This window comes from Balearica regulorum, chromosome 12 (genome assembly GCF_011004875.1).
Source record: "Balearica regulorum gibbericeps isolate bBalReg1 chromosome 12, bBalReg1.pri, whole genome shotgun sequence".
Classification (NCBI taxonomy): Eukaryota; Metazoa; Chordata; class Aves; order Gruiformes; family Gruidae; genus Balearica; species Balearica regulorum.
The window spans coordinates 12,748,221-12,771,108 of record NC_046195.1 but is presented as its reverse complement, the minus strand read 5'-3'; the positions used below and the strand labels follow the sequence as shown (position 1 = coordinate 12,771,108).

Genomic DNA, 22,888 nt, shown 5'->3' with positions numbered 1-22,888 from the left:
CGTGTTCCTTTCTTACCTGCTTTAAGGCTTCTACTGCTGCAGTCCCTGAACTGCTCCATCTTCCACCTCTCCCCTTCTTGTGCTGCTTCGGGAATGGTTCAAAAAGCCTCTAAAGTCAACTGCCTCTGCATTGACAACAGTCAGCAATTCTTTCTGTGCTTTTGGAGTGCCTTTCTGCCTACTGGGAAGGCTGACAGGATACTCTTCTAGTCCTTCAGTGGAATACGTGTGGCGCTGCTTTTGGCTGTGAAGAGACTTGTCCAAGGGCACACAAGGTTTTGATGGGCTTGCCAAGGTCAGGCCACAAACACAGGGCCTTGCCAGCCATATACCACCTTTCATCACCCTTATGCCAGTCTAACCCCCTCAAATTTTCCCTTACCCAGACAGCAAGTATCTTAAAAGAATGTCCTCTATCTGTTAGTCTTCAAACTACAAAGTAAATATGGATTTTGAATGAAATGGCTAGGACTTTGACACTTCTTAAAATATACATTTTATTATTTTCTGGTGTTTGCTATGAAGGTTTCATTCAAATTGTGAAGGTACACAGCCTTTACAAACTTCTTGAGTTAAAGGTTTTTGTTGGTGGTTTTATGTTGTGTTTCTTTCATGGCAGAGGAAAATACATAGGCTATAAAATGTTGAAATTCACTAGATGTTTGGTATTACCTCTTCATATATGCTGTGGAATGCTTTGTAGAAATACTATATAAAATAAGGCAGACTTTGACAGGGAATTCAGTCATAAAATTTCATGGGAGAAAACAGAAAGTTCCAACATATTATTATTTTTGTAGCCAAGGGAAGATCAGGTGGTCGCCACTGGTTTGTGGGAGAACTACTGCAGTTCTGGTGCTCAGACAGTATACATTTCTTGTTTATTCTACTATTCTCAAGTGAGACCTTTTCAATAAAACTTATTTTAATTAACATAAATCAGACAATATTTAAACATACACATCTATCCTTACAGTGCAATAAAAATGTATCATTGTATAGTATTTTGTATTTGCATTATGAAAATAAAAGGTCTGTACATCAATTAAATGTATATTAATGAGTATGAATCATGTAAATTTGTAATGCATCTAAAGTTGGCTTTGGCTTTTAAGTATTTATAAATTCATAGAAAATATTGAACATCTAACAAAATAAATAAAACATATCATTTTAATCATAGATGCTAACAATCAACCTCAAAAATTGTGTTATTTTTTACATTTGCTACTAAATTTCTTAAAGAGAACTCACTTTCAGTAGTGCTCAGAAGTGAATGATTGCACCTTCTGTGATGTGAAAAAATAGAGTACATCTATTTTTCATAGATCAAAAATTCCTTCATAGAGAGTTGCATTTTAAATGTCTGATTGTTCTACGTAACTGTCTTAAGTGCTTATAAAAAGCATGTAGCTTTCTCATAAAAGCTGTGAGTCTCTGTTAATATAGATATTTCTTTTTCACTTGCAGGATTGAGGATTAAGCAGAATCTTCTAGTGAATGTCCTTTTTATGAGGATTCTTCAAGGTCTTCCAGCTTCACATACTGGTTTGAAGATGTCGCAAAAATATGTTCACTAATAAACCCTCTTCAGTACAAGTACTGCAGCAATCCAGTGTAATTCCACTTGATAGGCTTATTTCATTGGAGTCCACACATGGTAGTTTGTGGAAGTCAACTGCTGACCTCATGTTCTCTTGAATTTGAAAGTTCTCCAAGCACATGGGCTAGCCTTACTGTAATACTGAAGAGACCAAAACAAATCTGAAATCACATGAATAAAAGTGAGCTTGAATAAATATGCATATGGTTAGTAAATTACACACCATGGTCTAATTGCTATTCTGGTGGTGGTCGAAGGCTCCGCAGCTTCCTTTCATCTAGTCCTTTCCAGTATTTAAAGTTATTATCCAGATGCTGCATCAAATTTGGCAGGTCTGCAAATGCTAGGGAAGAGAGGGCAGAGTGTATTTAGTTTGCAGAATTTAAACAGCCATATGATTCTCTCTGCTTATATATCACTTGAAATGTCTGGGCAACTGTGTTAAGAAGGAAAGCTTAAATCTGTCATACTGATACTTGAAATGCTTTTGGCTGTATAGCTCTCATCACTCACGTATCACTCATGCCACTGAGAACAGTTCTGTAGGTCTACTGAATACTGGTATTGCAAGGCCCAGCAACGGAACGCAGTTTGCCAGGAGGGGCATAGCTAATTATGCTTGTAATTATTCTACTTCATCAAATCTCAGTCACATGTCATGATCTGGCATTCAGGAGAGTCACATTTCTGACCACTTTTACCACGGAGGCAGCACTTGGAAGGAAATAGCTGCTCCCCCAAGCAGTTTCCAGACTGGAGAAATTTGTCTTAAAGAATAACTGATATTAACATGGACAAAATGATTGTGCCCAAAGTGCTACCACGGAGAATATATTCTGTTCTCAACTTACAGAGAAGCAAGTTTAAAACAAAGTTAAACATTGCCTGAATCTAATATATTAAAGAGAAGCCATGAGAATGGCTTGTAGCAGTATCAAAAATACTTCTAAGCAATAATGAAGTTATTAAGCTTGCTTGAACTGCAGAAATCTTCCCTTTGCTCCCCCTTTCTTCAGGAGCCATAAGAAAGCAATTTTCTATCACAGTAGTTTCAAATGTTATTGTCAGGAAATACAGCAGAATTTTGCTTACCATCCCAGGCATCAAACATATCCGTGATGAAATAATCAATGAATGATATTTGAGATTTGGGGATGCTGCAAGTATTTCTGTCAAAAACTGGCATCACAACAGGTAAACCTTGCCTTTTTTCTTCATCAGTCTGCAAAAAACACTCTCGTGATTATTCATCTAAGACACATTCTGTCAATGGGCTTCTTTTAGCAGCAGATTGTTTGGCACTGACTAGAGCATGCAACTGCTCAATAAACAGAGGAACCTGAATAAATCTGAAGAGGCAGCAATTTAATCTTCAGCACCTAGCTGTCTAGGTTTCAGCCAAACAGCAGACGGATAGTGCCTTCCAGTGTTTCCCACAAAGTGATGCATTTACCTTCTGCATCTGCACAGAAAGCTGACCCTAAGTAACTTCACATGTTACTGATTAAGTTATGACTGCTGCTGAGCTAAAAGATGCCCAACCATTCTCGATCTTTGATGAAAGCGACATTCTGTATAACTCAGAGATGGCAAAATATCTTTTTTATCCTCTCCCCCCCCTCCCCGAGGTACCAAGTCCCAATTGCAGTATTTGGTCTATTACCTGTAATAATGACTCTGCCCTCTCCTCTTCCCCATCTTCCTAAAACCCTTTTTCAGCACAGTGTGCTGAGGTCTTACAGCATTTCCTGGAGTGAGTGCTGTTCTCATGCTAACACTAGGACCTGATGATTCTATTCTTGAGGCAGAGCCAGTACATGGGCACACAGAAGGCACCCTTCCTCTGCCTCTTGTGACGGGAATGCATTTGTAGGCAAAACTCAAAAAGCCCAGCTCCAAACAGAACAACTTGAAAACTTAAATTTTTCAAAAACTGCACTATAGAAGTTGTCAACTTCCATCTGTCTGAAGGCATCTAGTCTTCTATCAGCATAAGTAAAATCCCATCATTTAAAATAAAAAAGTTATTATTTTTCACATGATGTAATGCAACCTTAGACGTTCTGGGACACTGGCAGTGTATGCACCCTTCTCTTCCCTTTTCGAGATGCTGAACTGGAATTTCAGCAGCCTGTTGCAGCTGCCTTACCTGTGCAAAGTACTCCTCAGAGATGCGTCCGGCCCACTCTATACACTGCTCTATGGGTCTGCATGGGTTGGAAATGTCAGCACACTTTATCAACATACGTTTGATAAGGATACGGTTTTCAGGGGACGTGAGAACAGTTTTGATTGACTCTCCATCACCATTATTCTGTAACATTTAAGAATGAAAAGCAATCCATTAGCAAGGTCTCTGTGCACTTACTCAAATGCTTTGTGCCCTGGGAATGCTTTCAGCAGACCCTACAGGGATCAGTCCTGCTACTGGCTGCCATATTTGATGTCCAACCAGATTTATAGGGGGATTATGAATGTTAGCCACAGCTCTGAACTAGCACTGAACTCCAGGTTCTGGATTCGGTCACTGTCTTTGTGACAGATCTCTTGGGCATCTTTGGGCAAGTCATCTAATCCCTCTATGCCTTATCTGCCTCCTCTAAAAGTGTGGAGAGGATCCATCCATCACCACACACATAGTGATGAGCACTGTGTAGGCAGATAAATGTAACTCTCTGCTGAAATCCAAGGATTAATGGACTTGCACGTTAAGAGTGGAATAGCTGGTTAAAAAAAAAAAAAAGGACTGACCCGAGATGCATGGTCATCCTCTGCACGCAAACCTCAACAGTGTGAGCATCAATCATTCTGACAGAATTGCTGTTATGAGGAGAGTCAGATCCCAGACTGCCTCCCAGGCATGCTCCTCATTCCCTTCCGCTGGAGCCAGGTTAGTCCATCAGTCTCTGACCTGACTGGGAATTTTGCTTTCTGAGACTTTATCAGTATTAAAGCAATATATTAGAAACATGCTTCCGAACAGCCTTATCTTTCCTCTGCAAGTCTAGGAAAGTTTTCAACCCACACATGACTTATATTTGGTTCCCAGGCTGCACATAGAAGCATGTCAACGGTACTCTATATTTGGAGCCAGTATACAGCTAATGTGAGTAAAGGCTCCAATGATCCAGATTAGAAGCTATTTTCTGTGGAGCTCTGATGAAGTCAGTTTCCAAAGGACAGAGATTCAGGATTAAAATCTCTTAAAAAATTACCTATAAGTACAACATTATTACTTGACTTTTTAGGGATGGATAGGTACAGAAATTTACAACACCATCTACTCAGAATAGAAACTCTTTGAAGCAAGGAATATACTAGATTTCTCTGGCACCTAACAAGGTCTTGATCTATAGTCAGAGCAGTGAAGAAGTAACGGTAATAATAATGATAATAACGATAATGTGCCTCCAGTTCCTGCAGTACAAAGAGGGAGATACAAAGCAGCAGAAACATTCTGATCTTGTATTAGGACATATTTTTCAGAAGAAAGTTCTTGTGGGGAAGAAAGTTCTTCCTGAAGGAAGAAACTGACAATAATAAAAAACTATTATTTGGCAGTATACTGGCTCAGAAATATCAGCTCTACAGGTCCTACCAAAAGGAGACTCCCAAACCAATTGTTTTCCTTCATTTTTAGATATATGGAAGGGAAAATACAGAGAAACAAAAGTGATGTGCCTACATCTCCAAATGCATAGCAAAATTAGGTAAGAGAAAGCCAAAGTAAAGTGATGGAAGCTCCAGAAACATGAGCAGTGTGTAAAAATTAAGCATGGAAAATTATTAGAGATCATTCAGTTAAGGATAGTAAAGAATATCCTAGTAGGTAAACCACCAGGAATCAAGAAAGGATGTTTGCTTCCGTGATCTGTTCAAACCAAGGGCACAGTTCTACTTGCTGGATGCGGATGTCTTGGGAATAAAATGTGCTAACCGTGCTTAGTCCCAGCATCCTGCTCAGAGTGCAGAGGTGTCTCTGCATGTCAGATGTTGGCTTCCTGTCATAGGCTTAGGTGACATCATGAAGGGAAATGGGAGGATAAAGGATGCTGGAGCTGGAAAGGATTTTTTTCAGTTTATGAAACAAAAGAAGAAAGGAAACAAACAGAGCAGCTTCTCAGCATGGCTCTTTGAACAAATATGTATAAAAATAATAAATAAAAAAAAATAAGTGGAACTGTCCCATTTGGAACACATGGTTGGCAGCTCAGCCTGCAAACCCTACACTGAGTCACCGCCATGACTGGAAACCAGGCCAGGAAACACACGCTCCCACTGCAACCAGATACACAACCAGACTTGAAAGAGGATCTGCCAGTGTTGTTCTGCTAGCAACAAGCACAGCAAATGATTGGGTTTACCCACTCACACATTACAGGCCTTTTAATAGGAACCTGCTGAACTGAGAAACTCCCAACCAAAAGAAAGGAAACATTTTGCTTCTTGTTTTCAATAAAAAATATATAGCCTTTGTCTTTCTTCCCATCCTTGGGCAGAATTTGCTGTGAATCACAAATGCTTTGTGGGGTAGATTATTTCCCTGCAGCCCCCCCGGGGCTCAAGGGCAGAAGTAAACTTTTGTTTGCTTTCTGTATGTCACTGTATTTGTTTTTACTGTCTGACTGTACAGGTCCAAGCCCTGTTCTTCAGCAGCAACAGCTATTCAGCTCTCCATAATAGGCAAGAAGAGGAGTTTGGCTTTTTGGATGGATGCTGCTGCTCAAAAAACTGCTGCATCTCAATTCTTGGGGCTGCGAGGAGGGGCTCTGTGCACCAAGCCATGCCAGTACAGAGCCCTCCAGCTCTGACCAGGCGCCCTGGAGAGTTACACACCCCACAAGGTGAGCTGGTGCAGTGCACTACACCCAGCAGCAGCTCCCTTGTTCTCCTCCGTGTCTTTTCCCCCCTGACACTGAATGCTGCTATGCTCACTCAGAGAGGCTGCCCAGCTGCACCCCTGCAGATTTTCAAGAGCTGTAAAGAGAAGCCATTTCTCAGGACTACTGACAGAATAGGTCCTCTAGTGAGCCTACATGCCAGACTACACTGGGGGGGGGGGGGGGTGAGCAAGGACACAGTTTGGTTGCCATCAAGCAGCTCCTTCACCTGCAGACTATTGTGCACAGTCAGTTAAGTGCCCTGGCTGTTCCTGGCTAGCTCACTTGCTTGTAATCTACCAAGAATTGCTCCTCCTTCTTTTCTTCTTGTCTGTTACATTCAGAGAAATGTTTAGCCACAGAATTTTCCATCCATTTTGCTGGCCTTACATTTCCATTAAAATATCCTGAAACAAAAAAATGTGTATCAGGCATTCAAACAAATTAGAGTGTTATTTCTTAAAATTGTTCTAAGCAAAACTGGTTCTGTGGAAAATTTCACAGTCATAAATTAATACATATATATGTTTAAAAAAAAAAGGTCAACAGTGAAACAGCTTGATCATCTACAGCTATGGGTGTAGGCTAGCCTGCAGGCTGATACTTCATATTAAAAGATTTTGTTTAATACTATTCATAACTGCCAATTTAAGTTGTTTGGTTGAACTTTCCCCACCAGGTGTCCACCTCAGGCAAAGATTTCCCCCTCCTGAAAACTGCAGTTAAAAATGTTTTGGCGGCTTCTAAATATGAGGTATGGGGAAATAAGCTCTTCATGCTGATGTTAAAAATTATTGCTGTTTTTCTCTTTTTTAATACCCTCACATCTTTATGAGTGAGGACCTGGAATTTAGTTGGAGGGATGGTTTTGGGGTAAACCAGTCACCACACCCCTGTGAAAATCTGCTGGAAAAGTTACAAACTTTGGAGAAAAAAAAGTTGTGGTTTGTGTAGACTCAGTAGGGATTGGTGGAGCCTGGGACTGAACAGGACTCTCCCTGCAACTGTAGTTCTTGGCTGTGCTGGACCAGGCACTGTCCAGGTCCCGGTTTTGCAGCAAAGAACAGGGAGCCTGTCTCCAGTACTTGCAGTACATAAAACCTGCAGAAAAACAGCAGCAGGGAAGAGGAGGTTGTTGCCTGATTTGAATGCAAAAGAAGTGAAGAGAAGGAGTAAAGTGGCACAAAAGTCCTGGGAACTGTGAAGGAGAGAGGAGACTGGCAAGCAAACAGAACTGGAAGAGGAGAGGAAGGCTGAAAAAGGGGGGACTTGTTGAGTGAGGAAGCTAGTACTGGAAAATGGAGGAGGAAGAGAGAAGGAGCTAGTGAGGAGCCAAGGAACACAAGGGTGAGAAGTGAAAACAGCTTGACAAGATAGTGGGCAGTGAAGGGGCTTTGAAATCAGAGCAGAGTTAGTGAAAAATAGAATCTGATGATACAATTAAGGGCTGACTGCATCATAACATGTGCATATAAATGGAGTCATTAGATTGAAGAGATGGTGGTAGTCCTGTCACTTTACAACCTTTGACAATGACTTTACAATTTAAGCCTGTTTTTTCACCATCCTTCTTTTATTTGTACTAGGTAGGAGACTAACCGTGCTATGCCTTTGTTACAGCTGAGCCAGTAAATGATCAATCTAAGGACAAATGGGTGCACAAAGTAGTTCTGGTCTTCTCTAGGCTCTGGTAGCAGTGAACAGGCACTTGTAGCAAAGTGTAGGTATGTCCTGGGCAGTGAACTTCATAATTACACAAGGTCTAATACAGCACCCACAAAAATCAGGAGTATTAATCTGTCTGTGACTTTAAGCCACGTTCCGCACCATAAGGCTGTCTGGGAAAAATACTTCACAGCCACAGACTTAACAGCCTTTCTCCTAGTTTAGTCAGTAAAACCAGTATCCTACTGGGACTTTGGCTTCACATGCACATAGTTCTCATTAGCATCACTGGGTGCCAAGAACAAAGCTAATTCTAGTGTATACTCCTGTGGACAGAGGTACTTTCTTCCGATTAAGCTCCAATCTGCTTCTGATAGGTGAAGGAACAAGACCTGTTCCTCTCCCACCTTCAGATAATTAAAAGACTTGCCCCCCCCATTACACACAACAGCCATAAAAGTGGTTTTCTAAAAAACATGGTAAGAAAACACAGAAAATCATTATAGCTCCTGCAGGACATTGCCACCGATGCAAACTTTATTATAACCATTTCTGAAAATCTTCTCTTTGCAAAAACCATTCCAACAAAATTATACACTGCTCTTACTGGCAACAAAACTGCTGGTTGAAGCTGTTATTGAAACTGGTGTGGTTTTTCAGAATGAGTTCTTAACAGGCAATTTCATTGTGTCCATGGGGTTCCAGATGGCTATTGATTATGTCTATATGATACATAATGCCACCATCATCTATTTGAAAGATTAAAAAAGAAAGTAGACAGAAAACCCATGAATGCTGCTAGGCCGTGCTGAGGCTAAGGGCCCTCATTTCCAGAGAATGTGCCATATGGCAGTCAATATACCTGCCCTTATGCTGCAGCACCAGCGGATCCTGTCACGAGTGAGGGAGTAATTCAGCTTCTGTTGTGAGGCAAATCTTGGCCCCTTTGCAGCAAAAGCCAACAAAATGCCAGGTCTTGCCGCTAGCACTCTCTTTATGGAGTGACTGGGTTCATCAAATTTGCATTTTCAACAGGAAAATATACAACCCAAGCTTCTGGTCCCAAGTATATCAGAGCACTGCAATATTAATAGGAACCAAGTAAGTTCTACTCATCCTCAAAATGTGTGATGACCATGTTAAGCAGAAGGGCATTCAAACCCAGGGGTGAAAGACACATTTCTAATCTCTCTTCCTCCGTGTTTCTTATGAACTTTCTCAAAATACCATGTGGGGATTTCCTACTGCCAAGGTTTCCCAGTCCCTGCCTAGTCATTTTAAGGAGGACTTGGAGTGTTCGCTTACCCCATTTTCTTCTAGCGCTGCCAAGGGTTTATTAATGCTGTTGACAAACTTGTTGACATGCTCAAAGTGCTTTGTCATTTCTGTTGCTAAGACCATGTCAATAATGGCTTGGCGAAGGGTTCGATACTCATTCCTGTTTAAAGAAGGAAACAATTAAGAATGCTGGCTAGTTCACAAAGGGCTGCTTGCTAAAACAAGTCTAACAAAAATGCTACAGACCATTTCCGTTAAAGAGAGGTGCTGAGGGAAGAAAGAACAGTAATAAAGGCTTGGGCAGCTGCATCTATCCTGAATGAAGTACCTTGTGGTGTGCAGAGACATATGTTCTAGAGGCATGACTGGATCTCTAGGAGAGAGAGTGCAAGAGCTGGGCAGAAGCGGCGGCACCAGCTACTCAGGAGGGCTGCCAGGACTTGCCACACCGGTGTGTTCCCAAGGCGTTTAGCACAGACACTCAGCAGTGGCTCATGCTCCAGACAAGTTTTCAGCAATACTTTTCTGCTGTATCTTGAGAAGGTCAAGGCAATGGTCACATCCTCACCCTGAATGCCTTTTTAGGACTGGAAGAAGAACAACTATTCCTTTGCTATCTTCTCCATTGCAACACGACATTCAATTTTTGATTGATGCTCTGCAACTCTTTCTATCCTTGTTCTACCCAGAAAACATCTACCCACTCAGCCATAGCTTGTCCTCTATATGCAATGATACACAATTATTCTTCTAGACTTGCTAACATTAAGATTTACACTAAGTTCCTTAGATAAGGTCCACTTTTTTATCCACAGAGGAACTTAAACCATGGGATTACTCCTAAGCCCATGCAGGACAGGCAGAAGCACCCTACTGTGTTAGAAGCAAACTTCCACAAGGGCTGCAGACAGTTATCCACAAGGCACTGCCATCCTCTACAACACTTGTTTGTATTATCTTATGCCATACGGAAGAAAGTGAGAGATGTGAGTGGGCAGACAAGGACCCTGGGTTTTAAGCTTACCTCTCCATGTTTTTAAATATATTGCATTTGTCATCCCGGGTGGTGAGCTGAAAAGCCAGGGCAGCATGATGGCTCTCCAGCACTGCCGTGTCATTGTAAAGAATTGCTAGCTCACTGCCAGCATTGCACAGGAAAGAATTTGTTCTTCCTGGGTGATCCACGTCATGGACTGTGGCAGCAATAAGTGCAGCAACCTCATCAATCGGATCCAAAGTTTGCTGAAAATAGAAGGATGCTTAGTTTTCCTGGCAGACTCATTAGAAACCCTTCTCTGTCCATAAGATTAAGCCAAGTTGCTGAGGAATAAAAGCCAGAACTCTGCAGATCACTAAGGGTCAGATGTTCTAGACAGAGCAACGGAAAATTCATTATAAGCTTCATTGAACACTTTTTTGGCCATGACTTTTTTGGCCATTTTGTGCCTCTTGAATTTTGCCTTAGCCACACCTTTGACAAAGCACATCAAATTAAACATACGCAAAGTAATAAATTAGTTTCTGTTTTCTAACAACACAGAAACCACCTTCACCTTCACTTGGAGTTACTGTATTTGGCTTGGAAAAAACCCCAATACTGCTAAAAATTATTCTATTTCCACCAGACCCCTTCATTTCTTTTGGAACCGTAGTGTCCTAATCACATTCCACTTACGTGCTGGCTAGGCTTATAATTTGTAAGCAATGTTTCCCATATATCCAGTTCTATAATGAGGGTGTCCTGGGGCTACAGCTAATATAAATTCTATGAAGAATACTTGATGGTTTACATGCACGGAAAAATTACATGACACACTGTTCTATACTTTCTGTATCAGATTCTGATTCTCTTAGTGTGCTGCACTTCATGCTTTGTCTACTTACACTGGTCATTGCTTTATGTCTAATTATATCTACCCTATAATGAAATACAAAACTATTTGACTTTTAAGGTTTTATACTTAAGTTTTAATATGGTATTAATAGCATCGAGGAGAAAAGAACCAAGCATCTCAGAAATATGTTGCATACATTTGGAAACTAGGCTTTGTGCTGTGTTTATGCTGGCTTTTTGTGAAAGATCACAGATACAAAACAATTATGTTAAAAATTTTAATAAAATGAAAGAGAGACAAGATCAGAAATATTCCCAGTTGAATCTGGGAGCAGGGCAGATGATTTCCATTCCAATTAGTTTGAATTTAAGGTCCAAATTCTCTACTGGCTTTGACAGTACCGTGCAGGATAGTTAGACTTGGTAGGTGAAAAGACAATCTCTACCCTACTTTATACCTCCTGAAATTAATGCAGTGACTTCACGTCAATGGAACTAGGATATTATTCATTGAGGACTGTCAAGAGGTTCTTGTGGAGAACAAGAAAAGGGAAAGAATTATTTCTACTCCAGGTTCATAGTTAGCATTGCCTGAAATACTGTCTGCTGTGTGTTAGTTTCTTCCTGCTTTCTTTTGGCTGCTGCTCATGGGATTCTATTTTTGTGGTATGAAGTTAGGAGAGAGACATTTAGAACAGGCTCTCCTCAGAGGGACATACTGACCAGTGCTCAGTCTGGCTGAGAAAGACCTGTGCAGATGGGAAGTGGCCAGAAACTGGAGAATACTTGACCTGTAGGATCACAGCAGTGTATCTCACGCTTACTTCCTGAGTCTGACATCACAAACTTTGCAGGGATTTACAGCACCTTTACCCCTGACTACAGGTCAAGGATTCAAACTTTGTCATCTTAGCTCCTGTGGCACAGAATTGGAAATGACTCTGAGAATACCGCTTCAATTTGGGAGCCAGAAAATTTTCCCAGGCAAGAACTGAGTTCAATTTACTGAAGAAAATCTTCTCGGTGTGAATTTGAGTGGCAGAATCAGGCCTTCTGTATTTAGGTTAGGTTGAACTCTGGACAACACAAAAGCAGCTAGGCTGTAACTTTGAAAAGATAAAGAGAGAATTTTGAACTTTGATTCTGCTCCTTCTGCTGCTGCAACATTTTCTTCTCTTCCTATGCCTAGAGAGGAATGGAAATAACATTTTGGAAAATGAGGCGGCAGTCATGCTTCTGTGGCATTGAAATGAGTCCAGATCTTGTCTGTTTTTCATAGATATTCTTGGGAACATCAGCTAAACCTCTGGCAAATCAGGGGCTGACAATATCCAGTGAAGTTGTGTTCCCACTTGGCATATAGTAAGTGTTTGTAAATAAGCCTCTGGAGAGCACACTAATGAGCTGCAGCTCCACGTTAATGGACTTACTACAGTTTTAATGAGCTGTCAGAAGCTTGTTTACAGTCACAAATGTCTCAGCCAGGTGCCCATCACTAGCACTATCCTTAGGCAGGCCAGTTCAGGGTAGGAATTTTATCCAAAAATGCAACTCAGAAATATGTACTGCCACTCTGCTGCACACACATGCAAGCACTGTTTTAATTCCCCTTCTCCAGTCTGCCCTCTGGGCATGTGAGAACAAAGGTTGCTCTGATTTATTCTGGTTGTCAGGGGCTCTAATATGCCAGTGGGTGTTATGGTACAAGGAACTTCAACAAGTAACCTTTTTCAATACTCTCCTCCAATGCAGTCTCTTTAAGCCTCAGGGCATCTCATCCAGCGGGTGATAGAGCTTTGGAAGCTCTAAGCCTATTTGATGGCCTATATTTTCCTGAGAGTCTTCTGCAAAATGACCATCACAAGGCATAAGAGATTGTGATTTATTACATTAAATCTGTATTTGGCACATACCATCACAAAAATAATTGTGTCATTACCTCACCTATCTGAGAAAATTTAACTATACAAGGAAGTTTTGTTTTAAAAGGAGGTTCTCTTATTCTCCCGTCAAGAATAGCTCAATTCCTGTAGTATTAGTATCCATCCTTCCACATATACTATAAGACAGATCCTGGAACTCATGTAAAGCAGCCCAGTTCTTTGACCTCAGAGTTACCAAACTGGTTGGCCCTAGGTAGACATTTGGCTCTTGGCGTCTTTTTTGAGAGACCTTCCTTTGATTGCACCTGTACTTCCCACCTATACTGTTTCTTATAAATGTGGACTCACCTTTACTCGTTCTTTAGACAAGAAATAAGCAGTGGCATGTAGTACATCTGCTGAATGAGTAGAATTATGGTAGGAGTTGGAGGAATGGTAGTTAGCTTCAATAACTTGTAACCATGACCTCAGAGTTGATTCTGAACAGTTTAAGAACTCACAGATTCCAAAGCGAGCAAATATTTTGAGACCCAGATAAACCAAAGGCCTGTGGAGAAAAATAAAGATTTAAAACAAATGAGTTTGAAATAATATTAGATAGCATAAAGAGTATGAATCTATACAGCACTTTTAACCAATGCCATGTCAGATTAGGTATAAGGACTTGTTATAGAATTATAATCCAGACCTGTAGAAATGTTCTGCTTACCCATCACATGCACACTCTCAGAATCTGCCAGTTCCTGACACTTCCAGGAATATTACAAAGGCTCTATATTGCTGCTGTACTACATGTAGCACTTTTGTGGGGCTTGGAGAATCTATGTTGGGTAAATGTAGACTGCAGTCAAAATGAGATGAATTAGCAAGTACTAAACTCTGTGCATGAGAGCAGGGAGGTAATCTTGCGGCTGCCACAGATTCCTAAACTAGCTTGTTTACAGTTAGATTAAGTATATCTATACTATACAATGCTTCAATCACTATTCTTTCTGCACTGCAGATCTGCTCCATTTCTTTTACGCTCAGCCTTGCAGGCTTCCATCGCTCATTGACTTTGCATGCAATAGAGGATGAGAGATGGAGGGATTCTGGAAGGAAACGACTGGGCATTTCTAGAAGACTGCCAGGGCCAGATGAACCTTCAGGCTAACCTTGTCTCCAAAAGTAGCCCACATCACTGTATTCCAGTACTCTTGCTTCTCCCAGGCCAAACTGCACAATTTAAACCCAGATGACTGGCAGGTGAATGAAGATCAGAACAGCAGTACAGAATATTTCTAATCTGAAACCTGTGAAAGTGCATTATGTTTAACAGAGCAAATGAAAAAAAAAAAAAATCAAGTTTTAGTCCACTAGCCTTTTTTCGAACCCAGTTAATACTGCTGTTGTCTTACCCAATACATTTATTGCTTAAGAAGAACAGGTATATATATGGTAAATATTTTCAAATGTGGATTCTTAAAAATAGATCTTAAACCCTCCTTTTGGCATCTCACTTTGCTGCTTGATTCCAGATACATCAAGCACTCTGATCTCTAGCTGCACCTGATGGGTGAGGTGAGGTCATTTAGAGTTGCTGAGTTGGATGTTGGATTTAGAGTTGGATGAACATCTTTTGGCAAAAACACTCAACAATACTGTGTCATATACTAGAATCATAATATACCAAAGTTAAATCCCCCTGAATGCTAGACTGTTAATACCATGTAGCACTGTGAGACAAAGGTCTCTCCAGGTTTCTGTGTCAGGGAACTGTAATGCACTAAAGCTTAGATTTAATGAATTATCTTGGCTTTACTACCATATGTCTGCTTGGACTTCAAGACAATACTAATAACATGTTCATAGTTGTGATTCACTGAAAATCACTTTAATTCTCTTAATAAATGAATTGCCTTTATTTAAACTCAGCAGGAAGCAATCGTAATTATAAGACCTTTAATAAGAGGACAGGCAACAAAATATCTCCTTTGTCCCTCTGTGGTCTCTCCAAATCAATACAAACAGACAAATCTATCTGGTGATCTCATGCATGTTGGCTGGGATAATTAATTCTTATGTTACTGCAATGTGCATATGAAGTGTTGTAAATCAAACAGACTAACTACATTTTTACTTTTTTTTTTTTTTAATTATGTACCTATAGCACTTCATTAGAAATGGAAATGTAGCAAAGCAAAAAAACCCCTAAAGTAACTGGGTGCAAATTTCTTCACTTACGGTAAAATCACTTTAAAGAAGAATAAAAACCTGATTTTTCTTTTTCTTTTTTTTTTTTTTTGTTTTTTGTTTTTAGCTCATAAAACCATGGTCTAAAAATGAAGTTCATATATGTTAACTAAATGCCTGATATCTTTCTTAGACATTGTTTTTGAATATCTTTCAAAGCTCTTATGAATCTGGGATTTTGACGAGGTCTTAAGACAGTCAATTCATTGCAGAATCTAGCCTCCAAATTAGAGTCTCATAGAAGCTTTAAGCTAAGACAAAACACAATACATGAAACTAGACCCCAAAGAGAATTTTTGATAGGCATCACCAAATAAAAACAAGGATTTAAACAGAAAGATCAATTTACAGTCTTAGTGGGAGCATTTGCTACTAATGAAGTACAGTCTATCAAAACTGCTGATCTGCTTTTGAAAACGTCTGTGATGGAAATTTGTATGCCCTACTTTTTATAAGTCAATATTCTTCAGTTAATCTTATACATAAAATGTAGCCTGCCAAGATTTTAGAATAAAGACCTTCCTCTAATCCCAGAGAAAGGCAAGGGTAATTCTGCTGAAAAGCTGTATTTGTACTGTTTAGGAATAAAAATTACCCAATTACATGGAGAGAAAATAAAACATGATCTGTATCAACTGATCAAATTAAGACCAGCATGTTGACTCTATGTGTAGTTTGCCATAATTTGAATTTGAATCCCCGCAAGGAAACAATTTGATTTGTAGAAATTTTCTATTATTGAGAATAGAAAAGGAAGGCTTTTAAACTGATGTTGTTTTATTATTATACCGTATCAAAGATATATAATCTTCACTTACATCCACTGGGAATCTGCAGGAAATAGTGTATGATGAAACAGAAGATATTTAATGGGTTCATACACAACTAGAAATGACAATGAGAACATTTCAAACATTTGACTTTGAAAATAAAAGTAATTCCATTTTAAAAGCACAGGTAGAGAAATTAAAGACCTGATTACAGGATGACATTTAAGTCAGTTTTCAGCAACTTCAATTTATGAGCTTTTGAGTTTACTAACCTTTTATGGGTGGCAGCCTCAAGTTCAAAGATATCAAAATCCCAGTGTTCTTCATTTTCCATTGCCTGTGTTATCCGTGGGGGTATGTCATTGAGGGAGATTGGAGAGATCAAACTGCCAGCAACCTGATGAGTTTCTGTTGAGGAATATATTTGCAGATCACTATTAATAATGCTGAGATATACTTTTACTCAATGTACATGTTTTCTTTTCTGTAGTAATGCCTAGCAACTCTCATTTCTATATATCTCACTAATGCTGCAGAACAATGCTTATAAATAAAACAAAACCAAAACAAAACAATGCTTATAAAAAAAGAACATCTGATCACATTTCCCAAGTTTCTTAAATTTCTTAACATGTTTTAGTATCTCAGTAACTGCCAAATTAAAACTTACGTTTTGCTGACAATATGTATTCGTTCCCTGATAATCTTCGTAAACCATCCTGTTCAATAAAAGTTGAGAGTTAAATGCAGGGTATTGTACAACAGGTCTATAAGATGATGACACCAAATAGTAGCACACTGACTTTAGAGAAGCCTGACTGCAACCTGCCACAGTCATCAAAGCTGCCTCTCTCTTATTTGTGTGTACTGTTAAGATTTGCCTGTTTTACATGCAGTTCAAAACGGATGAGAAACTGCAAGATATGAGATGTGATGTAAGATATGAGCTGAGAGAGGTAAGATATACGATATAAGATATGAGCTCAGAGAGGTACAAACTCAAATTTCCCAGGTGCCAATGGAGGTCTGGAATTACAGTCTCACAGCCACCTTTGTCTGGATAACATGCAACCCGGTTCTGGATGTGTGCCACAAATCAGACACGGTATGTCCACATACTTCCCACCAACAAGGAAGGGTGGGTGGTGGGAGGGAATGGATGGAGATACGCTTCTGCTCTCCTCCCCCTGGTATTGGCAGCTCAGGTCACCTCAGCAGCGTAAGAATCTCATGATTTGTTGCTGGGATTGCAGAGCAACAAATTACTCTGAGGCTTCCCTTCTATCAAAGAAGAACATATCCTTGTTTATTCTCCAACTTAGTGCCTCCTAGGCTTAATTCTGGCATGATGCCTAGATGTGCAAACTGAGACGAAGGATTAAAGTGAACAGAATGATATATTTAGTATTTACTTTTCAGCTCATAATTCTAAATGCTGTGGTCCAAATCCTGCTTGCTCTTTTGATGTATACAGCTGTTAGTCACTGCACATTAATGTTTAGCCCATGATGTAAAAAACCAGTTATTTAAATTAAAAAAAAATCTTTCTGAATGCACCTTACTAACAATGCACCCAAAGTATAGGAGAAGTAAATGTGGATGTTGTATCTGAACATGCAATGTCTGCACTTAAAAGAATTGTTACATCTCATTTTTATTTTCATGTTTGTAAGTAAATTAATCTGGAGTTCTGTGATTTAAAAGGAAAGGGAGTACTACCTCTATACCTGGCTCAGTGACTCTTTAATAGCAGTGCTATGACACAAATATTTAAGACACCAGATGCTGTGTTACCATCTAGAATCAAAGATTAGTTTTAAGAGTCGAAATAGCACGTGTAATTGTATCTGGCAAATCCATCTTTGAACTCCAAATGCCCTTCCCATCATGAATTCTGCCTGAGAGTTCAAATCCAATAACCTACTACCTGTTCCCCTACTCAGACATAACTTCTGAACATGAAATGGAATAATATGATTCTATTTGAAAACAGACCCTTTGCTGGAAAAATGTTTCTCCCAGATAATTTTAAATCTCATGATATACCATATACCCTCATGCTCCGAAACGGATTTTCTGAGCTTTTCTATTGCTCCATAAAATAGCCTTTGTTTTATTTTTAGCAAGGATTTTGTATTTTGCAATATTGTTACCTACGTGTTCTGGGACCATGGACTGAATGCAGTCAGAATACAAATGTATCTAAGATGTAAGAATCAACAATCCACAAAAAGGAAAAAACAGTTGAGTTTTTTGGACTGTGTGTATTCAGCAGGACAAAATATTCACTTTGAGACTCTAATGATTATATGTACTAATATTGTCCCGATATTTTTATAGTTAAGGTAACAATATATTTTGTCTACTGAGTTAGTAAATTCAACCCTAAATGGACCATTTAGGTCTTCTCCTGGAATTCTTGAAGTCTCTTGTATGTCTCTTCTGATTAGACATTTGCTGTAGTATTTTAAAAGGCAAAATATATGCAAACTGTTTCAAGATTCTGATGGATACTGCAAAGGCGTCTTGATAGTTACAGCATGAAATGATAATAGCCCAGAGACATCTCTGAAAAGCTCACATCTTGTGAGCCTTTTTCCATCCAACACACTGTCAAATTTTTTCCTGAGGTAGCCTTTTATATGCAACCTACAGACTAACGGGAATGCATATCCTTAAGGCACAGGTAACATTCATCCAAGTTCATCTAGTTATCATCAGGAGGGTCAGACTCCAGGCTCTGAAGCTTTGGGTTCAGTTCTTGCTTTGCTACATGTCCTTTGTTCTACTTTAGGTACAATGCTTCTTTTTCCAGTGCTCCTGCTCTTCTTTTCATAGCATGACAACATAATACATGACTTCTTCAGTCTTTTTCTTGCCTTATTTATTTAAATTATGAGTTCTGTGGAACATTATTGTGTTCTAATATGTGAACATTCATGTTTCTAGCTCAAAGCACTCTGGTCTTTCTATGAGTCTCTATGGGTACAAGTATAATCCAAGAAATAGCAACAAAAAGATATATTTCACATTCTTTTGGAAACACAGTCTTTCTATCCACTGAAAAGCCTCCAAAACATGCCATTCTAATCCTAATTAATAAATACAAATGCCTAGCTATCTTTCTTTCTTCCTCTCCCATCTATACCTTTCTAAAATGAATCACATTGAAGAAAGAACTTTCTTTTCCATTTCTAGCAAAACTAATGCTTCAAAATGACTGGTCAATTTTTTTCCCATTTTCAGAGATACGTTATTAATGTGTGTGTGTGGGGGGGAATATCCACAAAAAGAGGTGTGCAGTTTTTCCTGAAAATTTGGCATTGTAGAGGCAAAGCACATGCCAGATGATAAAGATTGAGTAATTGGGAAAATCAGGCAGTGAAACATTAATCAACAGCTGTTTGTAGCAGTATGTACTTACTGTCATTAACCCTCCAACGAGGTCACTTGTATGCGGATCCTCATCTTTTGTCCCCAGTTGTGGAGAGTACAATTCAGTGGTTCTTAAAATCTCCAAAACCCGGTCTAAAGCTTCTGCAACTGGCATGGGACTGCTTTCTTGTGCAGCATTGATGATGTTTATTACCTAGTTTAGCATTAGACATATTTTGAATTTAGAAGCGATTTAAGAAAGAACAGAGACACTCATCAATTACTATGGAAAACTCAGAGCAACTAAACAAGATCTACAACTTTAATCCACACATGGGAGAATCAAAATGAAAGGGATGTTAATAAAACACTGATGTTTGCTACTGACTCTGGGAGCAAGATCGTGGCCCTAAAGACAGCAGTCTTACTAATTACTTTCCTGTTCAAGGCTCAAAATGTCTCTGAATCGATTTAGTATAACCTTCTCCTATTTGCCTCTCTCAATTTATTAAAGAGCTGATTTTTGCCAAATCCTTGAATGGTTTCAGAAGACAGTTTACAAAGGTGGAACGGGGGAAGAAGTTGCACCAGAGGCCAGCACTGCCTTGCTCCACGGTCTGGATGTTTACTGGAGCCTTGTGCCCCATATTCCAGTACAGCACAACTCACAACAGCTAGCGACAGTGCTCATTACCTTGGTGATGGGTGCTTCAATAGTCATGGAATGTATCCTGGCCATAGAAGAGTGCCGTCTTTGTGAGCTGCCTGTGTGGAAAACAAAGCAGAATTTGTATCCTGATTTCAGCAACAAGGCATGACAGGAGGATTCAGCCAAGAAATCTTGATTCATTTTCTGAACTGCTTACCCTGCTGTGCCATTCAGAGGCAATCTGTTGCAGAATGCATGCACACGTTGTTATGCTGGGGACACACAGTGCAAAGAGATGCTTGCTGAACCACTGATACCCCAGATTAGAAACAAGTAGCTGTAACAGCCTGGCAAAATCATGGATTTGGTTTTTTTTATTTTAACCAATTAAAATATTCAATTAAAAACTCAGTTAAAAGACTCTACAGATATGTGTGTATAAACTGGCAGGCACAGGCAGGTAACTATTGCACTTAGGTTATTACAGGATGTATCTACTTTTGCTGCCTGATGCAACATGACAAGTCATAATGAGTCAGCTTCCAAGCTGAGGTAAATCAGTGAAGCTCCTCTGAAGTGAAGATAGCTATGCCAAATTAAAACAGCAGAGGTTCTGGCCTATTATTCATTGGAAATTGAAAAACAAATGTTTTGTATCGGTTCGCAATTTTGGTTCTGTAGTGAAAAGGTCAAGATGGGATTTTTCTGGATAATTATGTCATGCTACCCATAAAATGCAGACACATCTCTGTTACTCTTTGTGCTGAGCAGCTCTTAAGAAGAACGAATGCTATTTTTGCTACACTGGAGCATGATTGTATTCTCACTGCCACAGACCTACTTCCATGTTTCACTAGTGTACACTGCCCGGACTGTAATGATGTGTGCTTTAACAAAACCATGTAAGTATCTGCAAAAGTTGTGAATATGTGACTCATCTATCAAGTCTGGGGTGAACTAATGAAGCAAAATACAACACAGTGAAAAGAAAACAAAATTTGTAAGAAAACTATCTTCATACTTTTATCAAGAGAAGAAGTAAGAAATTTAATAATTTGTTAGGTTTAGAGTTTGCCATTTGTATTTGAAAGTATCTGTGCTGCATCTCATGAGGTCTTCCGTGCAGGATGGTAGACGATAGCCTGCCATTCTCCACTGATTCAAAAAAAGACTCAAAGTAGTTCAAGAGAAGAAAACGGGGATGTTTGACAAATGTAAACTTGTTCATGAATTGATGACTTGATATTTTATTCGTGTGTGTATGTGTATATATACACATGCATACTTGCCTATATTTGTATGTGTATGCATGTGTGCACATAAAAATCTGAATATATATAGAAATCAGAAAAAAATCTACTTGTTTAACATACCATCACTCCCTCGTGATGTTGTGGATCTCACATCTAGTGATCCTTTCCTCCTGTCTTTGTGTCTGCAAGTCTGAATATCTGTGGAGAAAATTATATTGTACAATAACATTAAGTTGTGCCCAAGATGTATGTTAAAGGAACTGCAACTCAGAGAAAGCCTGAGTGACGTTTACTACAACACTTCAGCAGATGAGAGCCAACGAAAGCTCCTTTTTAAAGTCTTGCCCAATTACACTGTCATGAACTGAGTCATGCTCTCTGGCAGAACATGCCGAAGTGTTTGTGCAGAAAGGCTCTAAATGTGGAGATTGGCACAGTGACACAATTGTAGTTGTGAATACAACTTGTGCAACACCCGAGTTCACTCAGGTAACAACTGCCACAAAGAACTTGTGGACCAAAGCAGACTACACGGTAGCAAACTAGGCAATGTACCCTAGGTCCCTCATGGGCTCCCAACAGATAGAACCTGTGCTACCAAGGCTACAATTAACAAGTACCTGCAGCACAGTTGCCAAGGTTGTCTTAACTGAAGTGTTGACATGTGGGATGAGGGTGAATGGCAGTGTTGGTCATTCTCATTTCCACCCGCATGCAAATACCCACAGTACAGTTAAAAGCAATGCAAACATACATGCCCCCTAGCTATAGACCAGCCACAGCAACATGACGACCAGACAGCATCCTTCTTAAATCTAATTTTGTCACTGAAATGTGACACTGAATCCAGCAATACCACAATACCAACTTGGGGCCCTGGGTTTTCAAGGGTGGGTTGCTTTATATCACTTCTAAAACAAATGAGGCAGGTAGAGAGGGCTTGTATTTAGTTTCCAGCTTATTGTTAGCCAAATAGTACTGTACAGACTGCCCTGTGCAACCGTAGTTTTCAGTCAGATCAGTAACAACAGGATTTATTCCTTCCCCAGGTACATTCTCTACTTATTAGGACAGAAGAGATGTGTCATACCTGTCTGAGATTCAGCCTGAACACGTTCACATGTCTTCTCCGCCTACAAATCAGTATGAGAAATCCAGTTAGTCAGAACTTTCGCATTATTTTGTAATATTTAGGGCTCAAACTGAAGCAAGCATAGCACTGTTTTCACTTACCTTATTGTTGTCATTGCACAGTCTACTAATTGACACATAGTGTCTAATCTTTCTGTAGGCAAGAAACAGTGTGTTAATTCGCATCCAAACAGCAGCTCTAATTCAGTGCTGATACACAATGTGGGTAAGAACAACAAATTAATATAGGACAAATCCTATTCTGGCAGGAAGGCTCAACTGGGAATGGAAAAACCCCACAGTTCTGCACGTGATGGAGAATACAAAATGGAAGC

At 39.6% G+C, this 22,888-nt stretch overlaps 1 protein-coding gene across 8 annotated transcripts in view; it reads right to left on the bottom strand.

Moving 5' to 3' along the window:
- Nucleotides 1-472: 472 nt before the first annotated feature.
- The window catches only part of PDE8A (phosphodiesterase 8A), a 157,616-nt gene continuing 135,200 nt past the window's right edge, over nt 473-22,888 (bottom strand). For 7 of the 8 annotated variants that reach the window (XM_075765129.1, XM_075765131.1, XM_075765125.1 and 4 more), the window contains 14 exons: nt 22,656-22,707; nt 22,513-22,555; nt 21,543-21,620; nt 20,215-20,285; nt 19,570-19,734; nt 16,816-16,864; nt 16,418-16,553; nt 13,492-13,690; nt 10,451-10,668; nt 9,454-9,586; nt 3,753-3,917; nt 2,696-2,825; nt 1,827-1,946; nt 473-1,744 (listed from right to left, as the gene is read on the bottom strand). In XM_075765129.1, the coding sequence (XP_075621244.1) occupies nt 1,840-1,946; nt 2,696-2,825; nt 3,753-3,917; nt 9,454-9,586; nt 10,451-10,668; nt 13,492-13,690; nt 16,418-16,553; nt 16,816-16,864; nt 19,570-19,734; nt 20,215-20,285; nt 21,543-21,620; nt 22,513-22,555; nt 22,656-22,707 (1,546 nt within the window). In that variant the 3' untranslated portion in view covers nt 473-1,744; nt 1,827-1,839. Of the gene's footprint in view, nt 1,765-1,826; nt 1,947-2,695; nt 2,826-3,752; nt 3,918-9,453; nt 9,587-10,450; nt 10,669-13,491; nt 13,691-16,417; nt 16,554-16,815; nt 16,865-19,569; nt 19,735-20,214; nt 20,286-21,542; nt 21,621-22,512; nt 22,556-22,655; nt 22,708-22,888 lie in introns of all 8 variants that reach the window. The other variant, XM_075765127.1, reaches the window with a different exon arrangement.